We start from the raw sequence: 20179 nt of genomic DNA on the forward strand, positions 1-20179 counted from the left end.
GCGGTAAAGAACTGTAGTAAGGAGCGACCCGGCTCAATAGTAACCAAAACTCTAAAAAATAAAATTTTGATACCAATAGCTACATCAAAAGAATCACATTTTAATGCTGAATTTAAATATATAAGTTTCATCAAGTTCAGTATTACCAATCAAAAGTTACGAGCCAAAGTAACATTTGCGTATTCTTAGAAAATAGGGAGAAACACCCCCTAAAAGTCATAGAATCTTAACGAAAATCACACCATCAGATTCAGCGTATCAGAAAACCCTTCTGTAGAAATTTCAAGCTCTTATCTACAAAAATGTGGAATTTTGTATTTTTTGCTAGAAGGCAGATCATGGATGCGTGTTTATTTGTTTGTTTTTTTGTTTTTTTTATTTGTTTTTTTTTCCCAGGGGTGATCGTATCGACTCAGTTGTCCTAGAATGTTGCAAGAGGGCTCATTCTAACGGAAATGAAAAGTTCTAGTGCCCTTTTTAAGTGACCAAAAAAATTGGAGGGCACCTAAGCCCCCTCCCACGCTAATTATTTCCCCAAAGTCAACGGATCAAAATTCTGAGATAGCCATTTTATTCAAAGTAGTCGAAAAACCTTATAACTATTTCTTTGGGGACGACTTACTCCCCCACAGTTCCCGTGGGAGGGGCAACAAGTTACAAACTTTGACCAGTGCTTATATATAGTAATGGTTATTGGGAAGTGTACAGGTGTTTTCAGGAGGATTTTTTTGGTAGGGGAAGGGGTTGAGAAGAGGGGGATAGGCTGGGGGAAATTTTCATCGAGAATTTGTCATGGGGGAAGAAAATTTCCATGAAGGGAGCGCAGGATTTACTAGCATTATTTAAAAAAAAAACAATGAAAAAATAAATATGAAAAAGTTTTTTCAGCTGGAAGTAAGAAACCAGCATTAAAACTTAAAACAAACAGATATTACCCATATGAAGGGCTCCCCTCCTCCTAATACCTCGCTCTTTACGCTAAAGTATTTATAGTAATTTCAACTATTTATTCTACAGCTTTTGTGATTCAGGGGTCATTCTTAATGAATTGGGACAAAATTTAAGCTTTTGTGTAAAGAGCGAGGTACTGACGAGGGGGCGAAGCCCCTCATATATGTAATAAAAACATGAGAATACAAAAGTTCTTTACGTAAGCTAATTTATAAGTTACGTAAATCTTTTACTAATAAAAAGATTCGTAAAAAATTAAAAGTTTTAGTTGCCTTTTTAATTAACCAAAAAATTGGAGGGCAACTAGGCTTCCTCCCCCGCTCTTTTTTCTCAAAATCATTCGATCACAATTATGAGAAAGCCATTTAGCCAAAAAAAAAATATACAAATTTCGTTTTAATTATTCCTCTGCGGAGAGCCAAAATAAAAACATGCATTGATTCAAAAACGTTCAGAAATTAAATAAAAAAACAAGCTTTTTTGACTGAAAGTAAGGAGCGACATTAAAACTTAAAACGAACAGAAATTACTTCGTATATGAAAGAGGCTGCTTCCTCATCAACGCTAAAGTTTTTTACTGTTTTAAAAAGAAGAATTGAGAGAAAGAGTCAAACTTTAGCGTAAAGAGCGGGGCGTTGATGAGGAAGCAGCCTCTTTCATATACGAAGTAATTTCTGTTCGTTTTAAGTTTTAATGTCGCTCCTTACTTTCAGTTAAAAAAACTTGTTTTTTTTTATTTTAGAAAAAAAAACGTTCTCGGTGCACTGTTGCGGCAGGTTTTATGCGAGAAAGTGGAATCAATTGGGAAAATACAATTTTCTTATGCCTAGATGTGGCTGGTAATTTTAGCGTTCTAGATGAAATTGCTTGCAAAATGAAATATTTTTTGGAAGTTCAGGGTGCGGATATAGACTTAAAAATTAATGTTGAGGAGACTAAGTCTCTTAGACTGGGAATCAGTGAAGGTGAAGAGGTGATATTGGGTAAGAAGAAGGTTGATCAAGTGGATAGCTTCATTTACCTTGGTAATGTTATTAGTATAGATGGTAGATGCAGTTAAAATGTTAAAAATAGAACAGCCAAGACCCAGGATGTTAGCCAGGTGGAAAAATTCTACAAAAGGGGTTAATTTAATGGTGCAGTTACACAATGCATACAATCATACAGATTTAAAAAGTCGTTTGGTTCAGATCGTGTATCCCTGTTAAGGAAAAGCATAGCAAAGTAAAAAATACCCCTTTTTATAACTAATGCCTTATTCCATTTGAAAATATATGTTGATGGTTCTATTTGCAGATAATGAGGCTATGGCTGTGATATTATTATTTTTTTTTAATTGAGATAGGATTTATGTAATTTGAACTGAAGAGATCAGAATATTGGAAAATCTACAAAAACAAGTGTGTGATCATCTGCGAACCCAAGAACAAATGCTGTTACAATTATTATAATTGAAGAAGGACAGGAAGGGGACTAAAAGCAGCGCAGAGGACTAAGCAGTGCCAGTGGTAAAATTCGCAGTACCACCAGTTTCGTAAAGGGTCATTAATAGTGTCCTTTTCTGCTCAGTTTGATACTTTGTCTTAAAATCATTCGGCATTATCGATCGTTTGTGCTTCTATCAGCAAACAAATTCAAAATCTCAAGGCAAGAACAATGACACAGAACAGTGATCTCATCATGGGACTCAACACAATAGAGGAAAAGGCTGTCGGCTATTATTGAGGCTTTATCTGTGACTATCATATAGCGTAGAGTGGGGTATATTGTCAGTAGAGTCAGAGTCACCATGATGTCTTAGAAACAGCATAAAATGGAATCTTATGGCAATACTTAGGCCTGGCCAATATTGTTTTTGCATCATTCCTCCAGAAAAGGCCAACTATAAGGCTAGACTAAATATTTAGTTTAAAATAGATCATAATTATTACTCTTGTTCTCAATTAGGGCCAAGCTTAAAGCACTAGTTTAGTAGTTGTACCCCTCAAAAGAAAATAATCTAGAATTCTGAAAACTACTTTCAAAGCTCATTACTTTAGCAGCTTCTTTCCTTTCTAATGTTCAAATATACAATCAAAAATACATATACCACATAATTTTGCATTGGTTGACTCTTTGTTTTGAATTAATTTAATGACTAGTAAAATTGGTAAACATTTGTAGGTTATTAACAGCTTATTCAGATAACATCTAAAAAATCCTACCTCTATGGTCAAAATTGCATTATGAACCCAAATTTAACATTCATTTGAATCAAAAATGAGCATTAACTCCACCCTTATATACACCAATGTAGGGTAGACAATAGGCTATATTTGCATCGGCAGGTAACAGTCAAACTTACCTCCACAGTCAGAATTACACCATGAATTCAAAGTTAACATTAATTTACATTGGAAATCAACTTTACCCCCAACCCCATTAATTTGCAAATATACAGATAAAAGCCCAGGTATATGTTAAGAAATATGTTAAGAAAACAATTTGGTAAAATTCTAGTTAATTTACTTCTTGCTATCTTGGAAAGGGTTTAGGTTAGGAAAATGAAACTTTCAGGGATGGGTGTACAGTCTAAAGTATGTCCCGGGAAAGTATTTTATAGTACCCACCTCCACTCCTTCTCCCTCTAAAGGGCCCTGAAATTTGCCTTTATGACAGGTCTATACCTATTGAAATTTTGACAAAACAACATTTTACCTTAATTTTCAGTTACTAGTTGCCTTTTCTCTGCCTTTAGTTCTGAAAATGCAATTCCTGTTATTTGAGTAGAAATTTGAGCCTTATCAATGTTTTTTTGGTAAAATTCTAGTTATTTGACTTCTTGCTATCCCAGCAAGGGTTTAGGTTAGGAAAATGAAACTTTCAGGGATAGGTCTACAGGCTAAAGTATGTCCTGGAAAGGTATTTTAAAGTAACCACCTCCACTCCTCTTCCCTCTAGAGGGCCCTGAAATTTGCCTCCATCAAAGGTCTATACCTATTGAAATTTTGAAAAAACAACATTTTACATTAATTTTCAGTTACTAGTTGCTTTTTCTCTGCCTTTAGTTATGAAAATGCAATTCCTGTTATTTGAGTGGAATTTTGAGGCATATCTTTAAAACCTTATAAAATGGAATTGAGCAAAGTTATGAAGCTGAAAACAATTTTTTTGTACTTCAATTAAGCAGAAGATCTATTTTGCAAGGTTTCACTTTTATAACACACACGTTTTTAAAGGTTATCAAAGGGCAAGGCCCTCAAGAGGGAGAAGGAGTAGAGGTAGTTACTTCAAAATACCTTACCGGGACATACTTTAGTCTGTAGATTCATCCCTGAAAGTTTCACTTTCCTAACCTAAACCCTTTCTGAGATAGCAAGCAGTCAATTAACTAGAATTTTACCAACAATTCTTACGTATATCTATATATATAAAAATAAGTTGTCTGTGTCTGTGTGAGTCTGTCTGTCAGGTGATGTCATGTTTGTGTGTTGACTGACGTCATGAAGTTAGTTGTCGTCATTTTTGTTATGACGATGACGTCATTAAAGATATTTAAGACATGCGTTCATGTAGAAATCTATTAATGTTTAACTGTAAAATGACTGATGAACTTACAATGGCAACAGCCGAGGAAGATGCTCAAAGAGTCTATGCCAGAAAACTTGCTGCTGATAGAGAAAGTAAGAAAAGAAAGCATGCTGAGGAATCAAAAGAACAGCAAGGAAACAGGCTTGAGGCTGATAGAGAAAGTAAGAAAAGAAAGCATGCTGAGGAATCAAAAGAACAGCAAGGAAACAGGCATGAGGCTGATAGAGAAAGAAAGAACAGAAAGCGTGCTGAGGAACTACCAGAGCAACGCGAAACCAGACTTGCTGCTAAAAGAGAAGGTGAAAAAAGAAGGCGTGCCGAGGAACTACCAGAGCAACATGAAACCAGACTTGCTGCTAAAAGAGAAAGTGAAAAAAGAAGGCATGCCGAGGAACTACCAGAGCTACATGAAACCAGACTTGCTGCTAAAAGAGAAAGTGAAAAAAGAAGGCATGCCGAGGAATCACAAGAACAGCAAGAAATCAGGCTTGCTGCTGATAGAGAAAGTAAGAAAAGAAAGCGTGCCGAGGAATCAGAGCAACCTGAAAGTTATCGCCTGGCATTCAGGTACAGCCCAGTCGATGATTATAGCTTGAGTAGATTTGTTCAAATCGGGCCTTTGTCTAAAATTTGTCCCTATTGCAAGGCCTTGAAATTCAATGGTGAAACAATGGGAATGTGTTGCGCCTCAGGAAAAGTTAAACTTCCTCTATTGGCTGCACCACCAGAGCCATTGAAAACTTTGCTTACTGGAACTACGTCAGAATCTAAGCGTTTTTTATCACAGATCAGAAAATATAACTCATGTTTCCAAATGACGTCGTTTGGTGCCCAAATCGAAAATCCAGATCAATTTATGCCTACTTTCAAAGTAAAAGGGCAAATTTATCATAAAGCAGGGTCCCTTCTACCATTCTCAGGCGAGAATCATAAATTTTTACAATTGTACTTCATCAGTGATAGAAATTCTGAATTGAATGCACGGTGCGAAATTTCTCCCAATGTTGAAAGGACAATCGTTTCCCAATTGCAACATCTTTTCCAAGAAAATAATAATTTAGTGCGTCTGTTAAAAACAGCCATCGATTTGATGCCTACTGATATGCATAAAATTGTTATTTCTGCTGACAAAACGCCTCCTGGCCAACATGTGCATAGATACAATGCTCCAACTATCAACGAAGTGGCAATCGTTATGGTTGGTGATCAGTTTTTACCTCGAGATATTATTCTTCATAAACGAAACGCTCAGTTGTTAAGAATTGCTGAAACTCATCGATGCTATGATGCCCTACAATATCCTATCATTTTTTGGGATGGAGCCAACAGCTATCACTTTAATATTAGTCCCCATCATATGCATGAATATGCTCAAGATGCTATTGCGTATGTTCGTCTCTATGGTCGTCCAGATTTATTTATTACATTTACAATCAATCTTGGGACGAGATACTGCAGCTTTTACTTCATGGACAATCGGCGGTTCATAGACATGACATTACGGCCCGTGTCTTCCAGCAAAAGCTGAAATCACTGATAAACTACATAGTAAATTTTGAAGTGTTTGGGTCAGTGCTATGCTGGATGTACTCAGTGGAATGGCAAAAACGAGGTTTGCCACACGCACATATACTAATCTGGCTACATAAAAAAATTACTTTGCACGAAATTGATGATGTGATTTCCGCTGAAATACCTGATGAAAATGTCGATAAGGGGTTACATGATATTATTGTAAAAAATATGATACATGGACCTTGCAGTGCACTGAACGAAAATTCACCATGCATGGCCAAAGGAAGGTGCACAAAGCAATATCCTCGATTTTTAGTATCCAACACAATTACTGGCAATGATGGTTACCCACAATATAGAAGAAGATCTACTGAAGATGGCGGTAAAACAGCAATAATAAAGAAGCATAACAGTACCACCATTGAAGTAGATAACCAGTGGGTTGTTCCATATTCCCCATTATTATCAAAAACATTTAATGCACACATAAACGTTGAATACTGTAACTCCGTAAAGGCAATCAAATACATATGTAAATATGTCAACAAAGGCAGTGACATGGCAGTTCTTGGCTTGCAGCCCCATATCAAAGATATCGACGAAATCGTACAATATCAGGCTGGAAGATACATAAGCAGTAATGAAGCTGTTTGGCAAATTCTTTCATTTCCGACACATGAACATAGTCCAGCTGTTGTTCACTTAGCGGTATATTTACAGAATGGTCAACGTGTTTATTTCTCGGAAACCAACGTGCAACAAAGAGCCCTGAATCCACCGGATACAAAGTTAACCGGTTTCTTTTCGCTTTGCAAAAATGATTCTTTTGCAAAAAAACTTCGACATGTGTAGAATTGGATCGTGAACAAAGTTACAGTACGAGTGATCTATTGTCGTATGTACAAAATAACATTTCCAAGTTAACGTCAGAACAAAAAGACATTTATGATACAATAATGCATTGTGTCGATAACAACGTTGGAGAAATTTTCTTTTTGGATGCGCCAGGAGGTACTGGTAAAACGTTTGTGATAAAACTGATTCTGGCATCAATTCGATCAAAAAATGATATAGCGTTGGCAATTGCGTCGTCCGGAATAGCCGCAACATTGCTGCCTGGTGGAAGAACTGCTCATTCTGCTTTGAAATTGCCTCTGAATTTGCATTCTACAGAAACTCCCACATGCAATATTTCCAAATCATCTGGGATGGGTAAAGTATTGCAGCAATGCAAACTTATTATTTGGGATGAGTGCACAATGGCACACAAAAAATCGCTCGAGGTTCTGGATCAATGCTTGAAAGATTTGCGAGGGAAGTCGAAACCCTTTGGCAGCACATTAATATTGCTTGCGGGAGATTTCAGGCAAACATTACCTATAATACCTAGATCAACTCCTGCAGACGAAATGAATGCTTGCCTGAAAAATTCTAATTTATGGGCACACGTAAAAACATTAAAATTAACTACAAATATGCATGTCCGATTGCAAAACGATGACTCTGGTCAAACATTTTCAGATCAATTGCTGGCAATTGGAAACGGAAAGCTCCCAGTAGACTCAATTTCAGGACGTATACAACTACCTGCTGATTTCTGTAATTTAGTGACGTCCAAAAATGAATTGATTGAAAAAGTATTTCCGAATATTCTAAACAATTATAAAAATAATAAATGGCTAAGTGAAAGAGCGATTCTTGCACCCAAAAATATAGACGTCCACAAAATCAACAATATTGTTTTGACCAAGATTCGAGACCAGGCAGTTCTTTACAAGTCAGTTGACACAGTTTTGGAACCAAATGAAGTGGTTAATTATCCATCTGAATTTTTAAATTCCGTGGATCTTTCAGGGTTTCCACCACACGTGCTACAACTAAAAATAGGCGTACCAATAATACTTTTAAGAAATATCAACCCACCAAAGCTTTGCAATGGCACGCGACTTGCCGTAAAAAAAACAATGGAAAACCTAATAGAGGCCACAATCTTGACAGGGCCTTTTGAGGGTGAGGCTGTTCTTATTCCTCGCATTCCCATGATTCCAACGGATCGGCCTTTTCAATTTAAAAGATTGCAATTCCCAATTCGATTAGCATTTGCAATCACCATTAACAAAGCTCAAGGTCAATCATTAGAAAAATGTGGTATAGATCTTAATACTGATTGTTTTTCCCATGGACAATTGTACGTTGCATGTTCGAGGGTCGGTAAACCTTACAATCTATTTATATGCAGCGACAATTGGACAGCGAAGAATGTTGAATATTCGCAAGTTTTATGCAGTTAATTTGTATTGTATCTATCTATCTATATAAAAACGAGCTGTGTGTATGCATGTTTGTTTGTTTGTAAAAAGAGCGTTTGCATATGACGTCATTATTAGTACATAAGGCTTTGTATATGCACAGACAATGGGAAAGCCAAGAATGTTGTATATTCGCAAGTTTTACGTAGTTCGAAACACATATATAAATCTATCTATATTCATAGGTGGTACACAGGGACACAACTGCAATGGTGCGTAACTAATATGGCTCTTTTTTTTTTTTTTTTTTTTTTTTTTTTTTTTTTTTTTTGTGTTTGTGCTGTAGCATTGGTGATTTCTCTTTTCATGATATATATATATGTATATATATACATATAGGTTAGGTTAAATTAGGTTATAAATCTCAGAAATGGGTTAAAACTCTAATTTTTCACCACCAAACCATTCATAAAACTGAAAAGTTCACTGGCAGCACTGACTAAATCCATTGAGAAAAAAGGTATTTTGGATTGGCTGCTTCTAAAACAATCATGCAAATAAAATAAAAACAGTACCAGGAGACTCCATAGTTTAAATTCTAATATCAATATCATGGTTACTTTATTGTTACTTTACAACATACTCTACCCTGTCTGCTTGTCTCAGATATGTTTTATTGACAAAATGCCTTTATTGTTTTGCATTTTTTAATAATAATTTTTTTTGTATAAAAATGTCCTAGTGTACATTCTAAAGCATAAAATACCACAATACAGAGGCTGGCCATAGATTAGAGTTGTAATATTTGTATGAATTTTTCTTTGAACAAAAAATCTAGAGCTAAAAGAGTTCCTGATACTGCTGTGCTGTTTTTTCAGTACTTTGTCTTGTTTTTTTTTCTTATGGTCATTGTACTTTCTGTTTTTCTTTCTACTTTGCTTATGCTTTTCAATATTTTAGGGACTGTACCAGTGGTTATTAATTATGGATCCATGCAAAAACCATGCATGTGACATCCAAATCTGTCTTAAAGGTAGGATTTTTTAAGTTCAACCAAGTCCAGTGGGGATACCATGTATTGATTTTGAGTTTTTTTGTGTTATCTGTTGGAAAAATGTTAACAAGCTGGTACAAAAGAGGGATTTGAAAAATGAATCAATTCCCTCAAGACTATTTTAACCCCCCCCCCCCCTCCCAAGAAATATCATTAAAAGAGTGTAAATATTTTCAAATTTTTTGATAATATTTGAAAATTGCACCTTTAAAACACTTATATCTGAAAAGGAAGTAACTAACTGTGTTGCTCTTTTCCATATATATGGTCATAGTTTGTTGCTACTTTTTAGGATGCTCACTATAGAGTCTGGCATTTGCACAGTAATTTCTTGTTGGAAGAGAAGAGGTGCTAACTTAAAAGTTCAAAACAGGTAAGCTGTTATGTATCATTGATCAATTATATACTGGATAGGAACTCTCACAATCCCTTGACATTAGAGGGATAGGGATGGGTCCTTACTCCTCTAGATAAATAAATAACAAAGAGAACACTTCAAATCTAATCTGTTAGGGTTAGCATTAACACCAATCATGTATTTTAAGTATTTGAATTAAAACATTCCAAATAGTTCAGAATTTATTTAAATTTGGTTTCTCATTTGATGACCATTTATTGAACAGTGAGCTCTGCAGAAATTATGGTTGAGTAATACAGAATACTGTTTTTCTCGATTAAAATACAAAAATCAAATATTCTTCCAGATCTAGGGAGGGGAGAGGCTAACTCATATAAATAAATGAGAGGCTTAATTGTCATTGAAATTATCTACTATTCAACTCTGTTTGCAAAATTCATTTGAAAAAGGATTAATTTTCGAATATTTAGCTCAAAATCACCATACTAGGTATATTGGAAGAATCTTATATAAATACAGATATTGTTGTACTGATATGGCAGAAAAGAGCCATTTTGGTTTTGTTGCTGTGATATCTACTGAAAAATACAAAACTTGCTCAAAATCAAATGTTCTGAAGTGAACTGGCTATTACTAGTTATGTGTAATAAGACCTGTGCCATGGTCTTTAAAGAATGAACCCCTGGTTCCAAACTTGGCCTCAGAAGCTATAAAGGCCTACTAGAATAGTTGCAAGGAGGAAAATATCCTACTGAGTCCTATGAAAGGAAAATTAAATTAGCCCTGGATCATATTTATTGTCTCTAAAAATACAAACAAGAATAGGCCCTGACAAAGGTTTTACTGGTAAATAGCATCAATCTTTAAGAAATAAATCAAGTAATAATAACTAATGCTTACATCCAAAAATCTGGTTTGTCCAAATTCCAATGAAAGCAATGCATAGTTAGAATTTATGAGCTATAATATTATGAGAGAGGGCGTTTTAGGTTCTTAATTTATATTTTAGTTCAAATCCCAAATTTGTCTAGCTCTGATGTCGTTGTTTGCCACAACCTATCCAGTGCATCCACCTTATCTGCTTTTATCTCAAAACTTTCCTTTATTATTTTAATAATATTCGAATCTTTGGTTTTAAAAGACTAAAGGGCTATTGGCTGGTTTAAAAGGACTAGGGCGCTATTGACTATAAAATATAGTTTGTTCATTACAAAAAGAGCATATTGGACATTTCCACAATTTGACTGGTGAAACACAAAGATTTTGGGGTATCTGGATAAAAAAAGCGACAAGAAAACAGTTTATATATCTGAATGATGTGCCATTTTTGGGTTTTTGTTAATACAAGCATGTTCTTTGTCTACTATTGCAGGGGTTTAGTATTCTTCAGGGTATAAACGTCCATGTTTGGTAAAATAGGCAGAATAGGCTTAAATCTAACCTGTTATCAGTACTATTATTGATGTGCTATCTAACATTAGATTATGTTTTTCTTGTGATTTTTAATGCCTTTGCAGTCTTATGAGGCAGTAGAGGGCTCATAAATGATGTGTACAATATATAGGGCAATAAAAAATTCGACAGTAACTTTGTTTATATAAAAATTGTAAATTTTCAGAACCTCTTTTTTATGGACTTAGCAATACTTAACCATACCATTTAACACATGTTAAGTTTTGTTAGACCAAATTCTGTTTTACTAGTCTTTCTTAAATCTGTATTAAGTTATTTTTTTTCTATTAGAAGATATAGATTCATAATATTTTTAGTTGCTGGTAAGCTCAACATTTTTTTTTAGTTTTTGATTTTAGTCCAACAATATTTGTCAAGTCTGAAAAGATAGTTATGTTTGGCCATTATTTAAAATTTTTATTGGGACATTCTTTGGAACACATTCAGCCCTTTTGGTTGTCATCAAATAAGATTGAACATTTTTTTTTGTATTACCTTTGTGAAACTACTCCATTATACTACGGTCAGTAGAGCAATGACATATAAGTAGAATAACAACAAACAACACTACTTATCAGCTAATCAAAGATAATTTTTAATGAAATTTTTTTTCACATGTATCTCCCATATATAGGACAAATTGTGCTCATTATAAATTTTTTATGTCACACTTTACTGTCATTTGAAAAAACTCAAGAACATAAAAAGCTTAAAAAATAGATCCATTTCATTGAGATGCTTAAGGAAGAGGGAGCTGTTAAAATAATACTTTGATAAATGAGCCTAAAAATAAGAATTATTTAGAAAATAAATTTTAAGAAAAATCCGAGTTTTTGCTCAGATTTTGTTTGAAAACATTGTTCCAGTTTTTGCCCCTACATCTGATCTACGAGTGGGGATGAAGAAGTTATTTCTTAATTTTGTTCTTTGATGCTGATAGTTCTTGGTTTTCCTTTTCTCAAATTCAAATTCATTTTATTTAAAAAACACGCGACGGACAGAGCCGATTATTAGTTTTTATTGTCATGCACACACAAAAATCCGTCGACAAGTAAAAATTAACATTCACAAAATTATAATATATACAATTAACAATAATAATTGTCACATACACACGAAAATAAGTCGATAAGTATCCACAAAATTATAATATATACAATTAACAACAATAATTCGGATTAAAAAGTCAACCCAGCATTAAACAACTTAACTAACGAGGGCACAAAACTAAGCTCATAACAAGCATGTGACACAGTCACCGGTTGAAGTTTCGGTACAGGCTCTGCAACGGCCTTGAGTGGCCTTACCCGTGCCGGTTGATGTTGGGGCAGGAGGATATTTTGATGTATAGGGCTGGAGAAAATTTTATTGCCAAAGGATAGGGCTAGTTTTAAACGACGAGATTGAAGGGTTTGAAGTTGAAACTGATTAAGGAGGGATATGTACGGTACTTTTGGGGCTTTTGAGATTACTAGGAGGGAACGGTATTGCACCCTGTCAGACGACTGGCATGCATAAGAAACAAAAGACTATTCTTTAGAGAGGACTAAAGGGAATTTTTCCTCCTGTCCCCAAATAAAAAAAAATTAAACGGTGTATTTACGGATTTTCTTTAGGTAAGTGGTTAGGGTTCAAACAAGTATGGCAATGGGTTATAAGTAAGAAAATTCACAGTTAAATTAATATTATAACAGCTCAAGTTTTTTTTCTTTTTTTGGCTATTTTACTAGTTTCTTCCGTGTTTGATATATTGCATAAAAAATTACCTTGAAATATGGTTGGCGTATTTGAAAGTAGGGTAAAGTGTGTGAATATGAGAGAATAGCTTTGTTAAAAAATAATAGCGTCATCTTTATTTTACTTCAGATTTCATTTCGTTGATAGGTAAGAAAATCAAGCCAGAAACAAAAAAAAATTAAACCTCGTTTAGTAAGTTCTGAGGCACTCTTTTTATCCTCCTATTTGCGATTAGCCAGGATAACCCTGGCTGCTAACTACGACATTTATATCGATGATTACAGTTTGATTTGTCGCTTTTGGTTTTCTGTCACCTATACTGTAAAAAAAACAAACTATTGGTTATATAAATATCACCTAATTGTTTTCAGATTATTGATATTCTTGGATCTACAGAAACTTACAAATTATATATGTAACGTGTTTACAGATGTTTGTATTTTATTTATTTTAATGCATGTTTAATTTTGTAGCTAATGATTACCGTGAAGAAAGATGTAAGAAGTTTATGGATTACATGTTAGACTGCTGTGAAAAATGGATTGATCAGCCACATATATCTGAATCCTGTAAAGGCTTTAAACATGCTGTTATTCAAAGGATAAACTCAAAAAAGGTTGATATTTTTTACTTTTTGGTTAATAGTGAAAAATCGAGGTTTTGATAAAAGCTGACTAGAATATTGGGTAACGTTGGGCAATGAGAAGATTGATCAGGTGGGCAGCCTCACTTACCTTGGTAGTATTATTAGTAAAGACGGTGGGAACAGTGAAGATATTAAATGTAGAATAGCTAAGGCTCAGGGTGTTTTTTTTTCACAGTAAAAAAAAAAGTTCGGAATAAAAGGAAGATAAGTTTGCAAACCAAGATTAGAATATTGGAAGGTACAGTGATGACTGTTGTCAAATATGGCTCTGAAGCATGAGTACTTCGAAAAGTGGATGAAGATGGTGGTTCAATCCCGCTTTCTAGGGCTATAGTGAAAGAAAGTTTTAGATGACTAGGGCAGGTTCTGTGGTTGAAGGACGTCAGATCGCCGAAGATTTTTCTTTTCGGCCAACCGTCTAGGGCTAAACGGAAAGCAGGTTGCCCTCGTCTTGGGTGGGAAGATGTCATAAAAAAAAGATTTAAAGGAAATGGGAACTTCCTGGGAGGGTGTAAAGAGGGAGGCTTTGAACAGATTGCGATGGAGGAGGAGTGTGCGTAGCTGTGTTGGCCTCAGGCGGCTTCTTGCTGCGATGAGTTGTTAGTAGTAGTAGTAGTATAAGAAGGGACGAAATGTAATGACATTAGACGGCTACAGCTATAACACCCATATTATCTATAACCTTTAAATCAATGACACTGAAAAAAATAATGTAACGAAAAGTAAAAAATCAAAACAGGTTGATTCATGTGTTGTAGTCAATTAGTTAAATCGAAGGAACTTCACCAATTACACGGAATAGGTTGGAACCTATAATTGTTGAAATTTAACGGTATTCTTACAGACACATTCCCGTATTCTTACAGACACATTCCCGTTCTAAACTAGCTACAATAATAACTTTCGGTTGTTCATATACCAACATTTACTGTTGCTGCAAAGCATGTCGAAATGTGTGTTTGTTTAATTGGTTTATATTGTAGTCAAACTTCGCTTTTTATTTATTTGAAATTTATTTATTTTCCATTAAATTCCATTTGGCTTGTTTCTAAAGACTGGACGAAAAATGCCTCGTTGTCGCCGTAATAGGAGAGGCAGGCCACATGGGAAAAGTAGATAGTAGTATATGGAATGCTGAAGTATTTAGTAAAAAAAAAAAAACCAAGAAAATTGAATTAAAGGTGCCTGAAAAAGAAAATTTGATGAAATAAAGATGATAATAAAAAAGAAATAATTTTGATGCTAGTTTAGAAACGGAATATGTCCGCAAGATTACTGGTTTCATTGCTGAATTGACAAATTCAAGCAACCCTCATCTGCAATTCCCTGCTTTAAGAAAACGTTATACTTTCTATAATTAATTTTAGTAATTTAATAACCAAAGGATTCTCATACCCTTCCCCACCCATGGGGTCTCAAGATCTTTGCGTATTACCCTATAATTTTCCCTATTTTGTGTACTCGAGCCCTTTTTCAATTGTTCCCCATTCTCTTCAAATATTACCCTGCCCCTTCAAAGTATTCATTTTCACATCACCAGAATAGAGCAAACTTTGATGCATACTTTTAAAATAATTCAGAGAACTGTAAATAGAATTCAGATGAAGTACAAAAATTTTCTGAAGAAGGGCATGACCTAAGGTCAAATTGGTAAATAATAATACTTATTCTTTAAAACAGAATGTACTTCTGTTTTATTTTAGATGTATAACTTAGGTTTTTTTTGAAAAAGTCATTTAAATGATTAAGCTTATCGATTTCCATGTAACTAAAGTGTAGTTACTGGCTAAAAGGATGTTTTTTAAATAATTTCAATTGAAAGGAAAAAAATTCAAGTGGATTAAGATAAAATGATTTTAATTACAATATGATTAATTATAGTGTGTTATTTTGTTCCAATCTCGAATCGATTTGTCTTGTGTTTTTGCCACCAGGGAAAATTTAATGCCTAATGGTTGTATTTCATAAATCAATTTTTATTAACGACGATTACTTACTTATTATCGTTTCTACTCCAAGTCAGTGGATAACTCAAAGTTACAAGCAATACTTATTACTATAATTAGAATATGGACCATGGTCTTTTATATACTATATTCCATCGGGCTTCAGGGTCTGAATTTACTTTCATATGCCATCTTAGGCTGAAGATAATGACAAAGGATCACTGATCAAGAACGATGATTGTGTTCTGAAATTCAACAAACCCATTGTTTTGAACTCATTCAGCTGAAACACACCAATTGATTGTGATGTTTCTAATCCTTTTCATTTAATTTGCCTCATTGATTTTTTTGCAGGAGAAAGCTTCGTTTCGTCCTTTTTAATATTTTTTTTCTATTCCGCCAGCTTTGTTCTGTGAAAGGGGTAAGAACATATTTTAGATGGTCTTTGCAGAAAGTAGCCTACTGAATTCGGTTTAAGCTGAGATTTTTCGGAGTAACGTTTCCGAAAAATTTGTGTAATTCTTGTTTAAGACCAATAAGGCTAGTTTTGCTAGTCTTTAGTCCATAGTGTGGTAGCTAAAGTTAAGTTTTATCTTCCTTCAGAGAGGGCCGTCTGAAGTTTTTTTTTCAAATCTTGGCTGATTGAGCCATATTTCCGCTTTCTGGTGGAAAGCATCATGTTAGATGTAGGCATTGGTTCCCAATAAAATTTTGTAATAAAATTTGAAAATTGTTGCGATATTCTGAACTTTCCTGGTTTCTTGATAGGAATATTTTCTCAGAGTTATAAATTTAAAAATCTAGAGCTTCACATCTGGAGCTATTTTCTTGCGGGTCCAAAAGTGGCACTACCTACTTAAGCTATCCTTTTTTTTGTTTGGGAAAAAGGCAGAATTTTTTTTTCCACTGCGTTGGGACTGAGGCAAAGAAAGTGTATCATTTGCGCCTCCTAAACTTTAATATGTTTCTCATTTCTAAATAGATTTGACTCTATATTTGTTCCTTTCTAAGTAGTATCCAGAAAATCAACCCGTAGCAAAAAAATTCCATTTTTACACAAAGTGAGTCCCAAGCCACCGCATCAGCTTGATGTCCTAATTAAGCTATGTACATCATTTGTCTGTTCAAAAAATTGTTAATAGATAAACTGTTTTCCTGTGCAGGTACCATTACCGCGTATGTCCTGTTCTCAGATTTTCCACGCTGGGGGACACATTCTTTGAAATCAAGGAGATAAATTGTACATATGTAAAAAGCTATAGGCTGTCATTCTTTGTGTGGAATTTGCATTAGTATCCTCTGAACTGCTATATGATGGGTGAACTAACACCTGTCAATTATAATATTTTTACAATATTTTGTTCTTTGTATACTTTTGTGGCTCTCTTTTGAAAAAAAAAACCTCTTGAATATGCACCTAATTAAATAGTTTGGAGTCTAAATTGCTTTTGAATAAAAGAAGACATGCTTTTGTGTTTAAAATTAGTGTTTTGAGCTGACAGCAGGGCGCGAAGTTCATACCACTATTAACAACTCACCAACCGAGGACGACATAATTTCCATTGAGGCCTAGACGGTTGGCCTAAAAGAGCAATCTTTGGCAATGTCGTCCTCCATCCGTAGAACATGCCCTTGCCATCTCAACCTTTCTCTCATTATAGACCTAGAAAGCAGGATTAAGCCACACTTTTTGTACAACGTACTATTTGAAGTACAGTCTGTTGGTCGGGTACCCAGAACAAACCGTTGGCAATTCCTCTGGAAAAATTTATATGGATATTTACATTTAGAGCATATTTATTTTTCTCCTATATTTGTTTTTATTGCAGGTCGCCCTTTGACATAATTGCTTTTGAACTGGCTGACTTCATGTCTAGTATCTAGCATGGAAGTTTAAGTATTGTTATTCGTTTTGTTTTTAAAGTATCATTTTTGATTTTTATTAAATTGTGTTGTAAGATATCTTTTTCGGTCTTATTTTGATGGAAAATGTTGTTTTGTCTTGAAAACGGACAATAAGTACCACAAAAAATACAGGTAAATTGTGCGAAAAATTCTCAAAAATAAAAGAAATTATAAAAACATTGAATGCTGGAAGATCCTCAAGAAAAAATGTACTATATAGTTTAGATATTGAATTTATTGCTGTCATCCTTTGAACACCCTTTACGGGGTATTTATACCCCGTATTTTTGTCTTGTCTGTGTTAGTGATCCAAAAAATGTCTAATCCGGAGTGAAATACGATATAAATGAATAAAATATAAAAAATAAGTGGAAAGAACAGCCGTTTAAAACTTGAATTCTGCCCGTTGGATGGGTATGGCAAAAGAATTACAAGGACTTAGAAACTGGGCCTATAAAAGCTAATGACTAGCTTTCATGGGCATTCTCGGTGTTCTTAGACCCTATACCCTGCGTCGTGAAAGTCGACTCCAGACTCCCATGGAACTAATATACCAGTATTAATTACTATAGGGTCAGAGCCCTTAAAAGGGGGAGGTGCATTGTAGCTGCCTAGGGTATCGTTGCTTTATGGGGGTGGGGCTGTGGCTGGGGGCTGCTCACTTTTATCAATTATTTCACTTTGTTTCGGTCTTTTTGTTGTATTAGATTTGGGGGGGGGGGCACTGGACCTTATATTTTCTCATGCACCACCAACCCTAGGAATGGGTCTAAATAGGGTAAGATTAACTGGTATACAGTTCGCCTAGGGAAGGAGATCTCATCCAAGGATAACGCTTCAAAGAGAATGCACCTAAATTAAATCCTTTCAATATGCGTCCTTACTCTCAAAATCTTAATTATACAGCTGATGATGAGTATAACAACCAGAATATCATTAAACTGATGATAGGTACGGGGTAGTAAGACGGCTCACTTAAGCAGGGAATTTTCTGGAGTTACCTTTACAGTCAGAGTCAGTAGGTTTTTAATTGTTTACAAAAGTGTATATATTTTTTTATGCCTTTAGACTAAAAACAAACAAGTATTTCTCATTATAGGGGTTGCAAACAGTCCCTAGGTTTCATTAAGAGATGTAAGTGTTATGTATATTTTGGATAGTATACCCTGTTTTGTCTCATTGTGGAGTTTCAGTCTTAAACTTCCAAGATTTTATAGAGAGAGAAAGAGGGGAGGGTGGTTAAAGGGACTTTAAATTTGGCGTTTGGGAATAGGGGGAATGATTTTTTCTCCCTTCCTCACAAAATGAGTACATTTTGGTACATCTTCTGACAGATCCTTTGGCTGAAACTTATAGCCGGAGCATTACTGTCTCTTAGCTGTGTTTTCTAATAAAAACTAAACACGTGTTGCTTAATTTTTCCAATAATCAACAGACAGTAAAAACCCCTGCAAAATATTCTGGGTGGAGAAGACTAGTCTTGCTTGACAATTTGTTATACTCTATTTATTCAATCAGTTTCATGGTTCATTTTGAAAACGCTTATTAATAGCTTACAATTGGAATTTGGTTATGACTTAGAGCTATTTAAACTCTCGCTATTCAGACCTTCTCGGCAAAACATATCTCAGGTGCTCGACATGGGGTAGGTAACGCTAAAATAGGGCTTTTATAAGACTAATTACCGTTTTGTCAGGCATAGTTTGGCGTTTGTAGTAACCTCTGGATTTCTCTCCTTTTGGTATAATTTTGCATAAAGGCTCAAGTTCTGTTTTGCTATAAAGGCTCATTTGTGCATTTAGATGATGGAGGGATATAATAGAATGGGGAGGCTTCGACTGTTGTCTGTTTCCCAGCTAAGTAGGTACACTAGGTTGGTTCCCCTTTTAATAGTTGTAAGAGTTTTCAGAGGCACCAAACAGAGGGGGGCAAAGAATTTACTGTTTTTTAATGAAGACAAACAATTTTTTTTGATTAATATTTTTGCTTAATTCATATTTAACGCTTAAGCAACTCAGTGGCAGTAAAAAAGGCGAATATAAGCTTTTATAACAGGCAAAAGCCCGTCCTAATTGGTACGGTGGCCAGTATTCATTGGCAGATAACGGTATTAAGGATCTTTTATTTTTGGGAATCAACGATAATCGGGCGGATAACACTGATAAAACTCGCATTGAACAGCGTTCTATTTTTCTTACTCCACTTAGTTGAATCTATCACTGCAACCATAATTTATCTTAGCTTTGAAGCCATTCATGTTTACAGGCGTTATCTTTTCCGATTGTCTTTCAAGGAACGCCGAAGCGCAGGCCGAAATCACAACAAGAATCACTAGATTTTGGATAGGAAGCTTCTTCTTTAGCTGGCCAAGTGTGACAGTGGAACGACTCTTTCTAGACACTTTCCATAAATTATCGAACAGATTGTGAGTAGTATTAAGGACTTTTTAGGAGGGAAGTCTGCAATTGACTCCTCCTTGTACTACCTCCTTATTTTGCTGAATATAAAATCGGCATGGCTCCCTTTAGTTCTGGACCGTCGAAGCATCAATTTTAACGGATATTAGAGCTGACTGTCTATCTATTTGAAAATAATTTCTTTATGGTAATAATACCTTATTAAAGTTTCTTTATGTTCAAGCTTTATATTTTCCGAAATTAAGACAAGAATAAAGGAGAACTTTTTAGAAATGTATGCACAATTCTTGGGTTCTATTTAGGGGTGGGGGAGGCAAGATTTTTCTTGCACACTCAACCTGTTTTTCTTTAATAAACTTTTGGTTCTTTTGTGTTATCC

At 34.8% G+C, this 20179-nt stretch overlaps 1 protein-coding gene across 10 annotated transcripts; it reads left to right on the forward strand.

The window, feature by feature from the left end:
- Positions 1-2357: 2357 nt before the first annotated feature.
- LOC136042130 (cx9C motif-containing protein 4-like) lies at positions 2358-20056 on the forward strand. Of its 10 annotated transcripts, none has more exons than XM_065727049.1 (4): positions 2358-2459; positions 9246-9318; positions 13360-13502; positions 19649-20054. In XM_065727049.1, the coding sequence occupies exons 2-4, from the start codon at positions 9270-9272 to the stop codon at positions 19727-19729; spliced, it is 273 nt and encodes a 90-aa protein (XP_065583121.1). In that variant the 5' UTR covers positions 2358-2459; positions 9246-9269; the 3' UTR covers positions 19730-20054. The 10 variants fall into 10 exon arrangements, 9 of the variants coding, with proteins under 9 accessions (XP_065583121.1, XP_065583122.1, XP_065583118.1 ...); XM_065727050.1 differs by lacking the exon at positions 2358-2459 and adding an exon at positions 2472-2492; XM_065727046.1 differs by lacking the exon at positions 2358-2459 and adding an exon at positions 2522-2598.
- Positions 20057-20179: the final 123 nt, after the last annotated feature.

This window comes from Artemia franciscana, unplaced genomic scaffold (assembly GCF_032884065.1).
Source record: "Artemia franciscana unplaced genomic scaffold, ASM3288406v1 PGA_scaffold_67, whole genome shotgun sequence".
In the NCBI taxonomy this organism is placed as follows: domain Eukaryota; kingdom Metazoa; phylum Arthropoda; class Branchiopoda; order Anostraca; family Artemiidae; genus Artemia; species Artemia franciscana.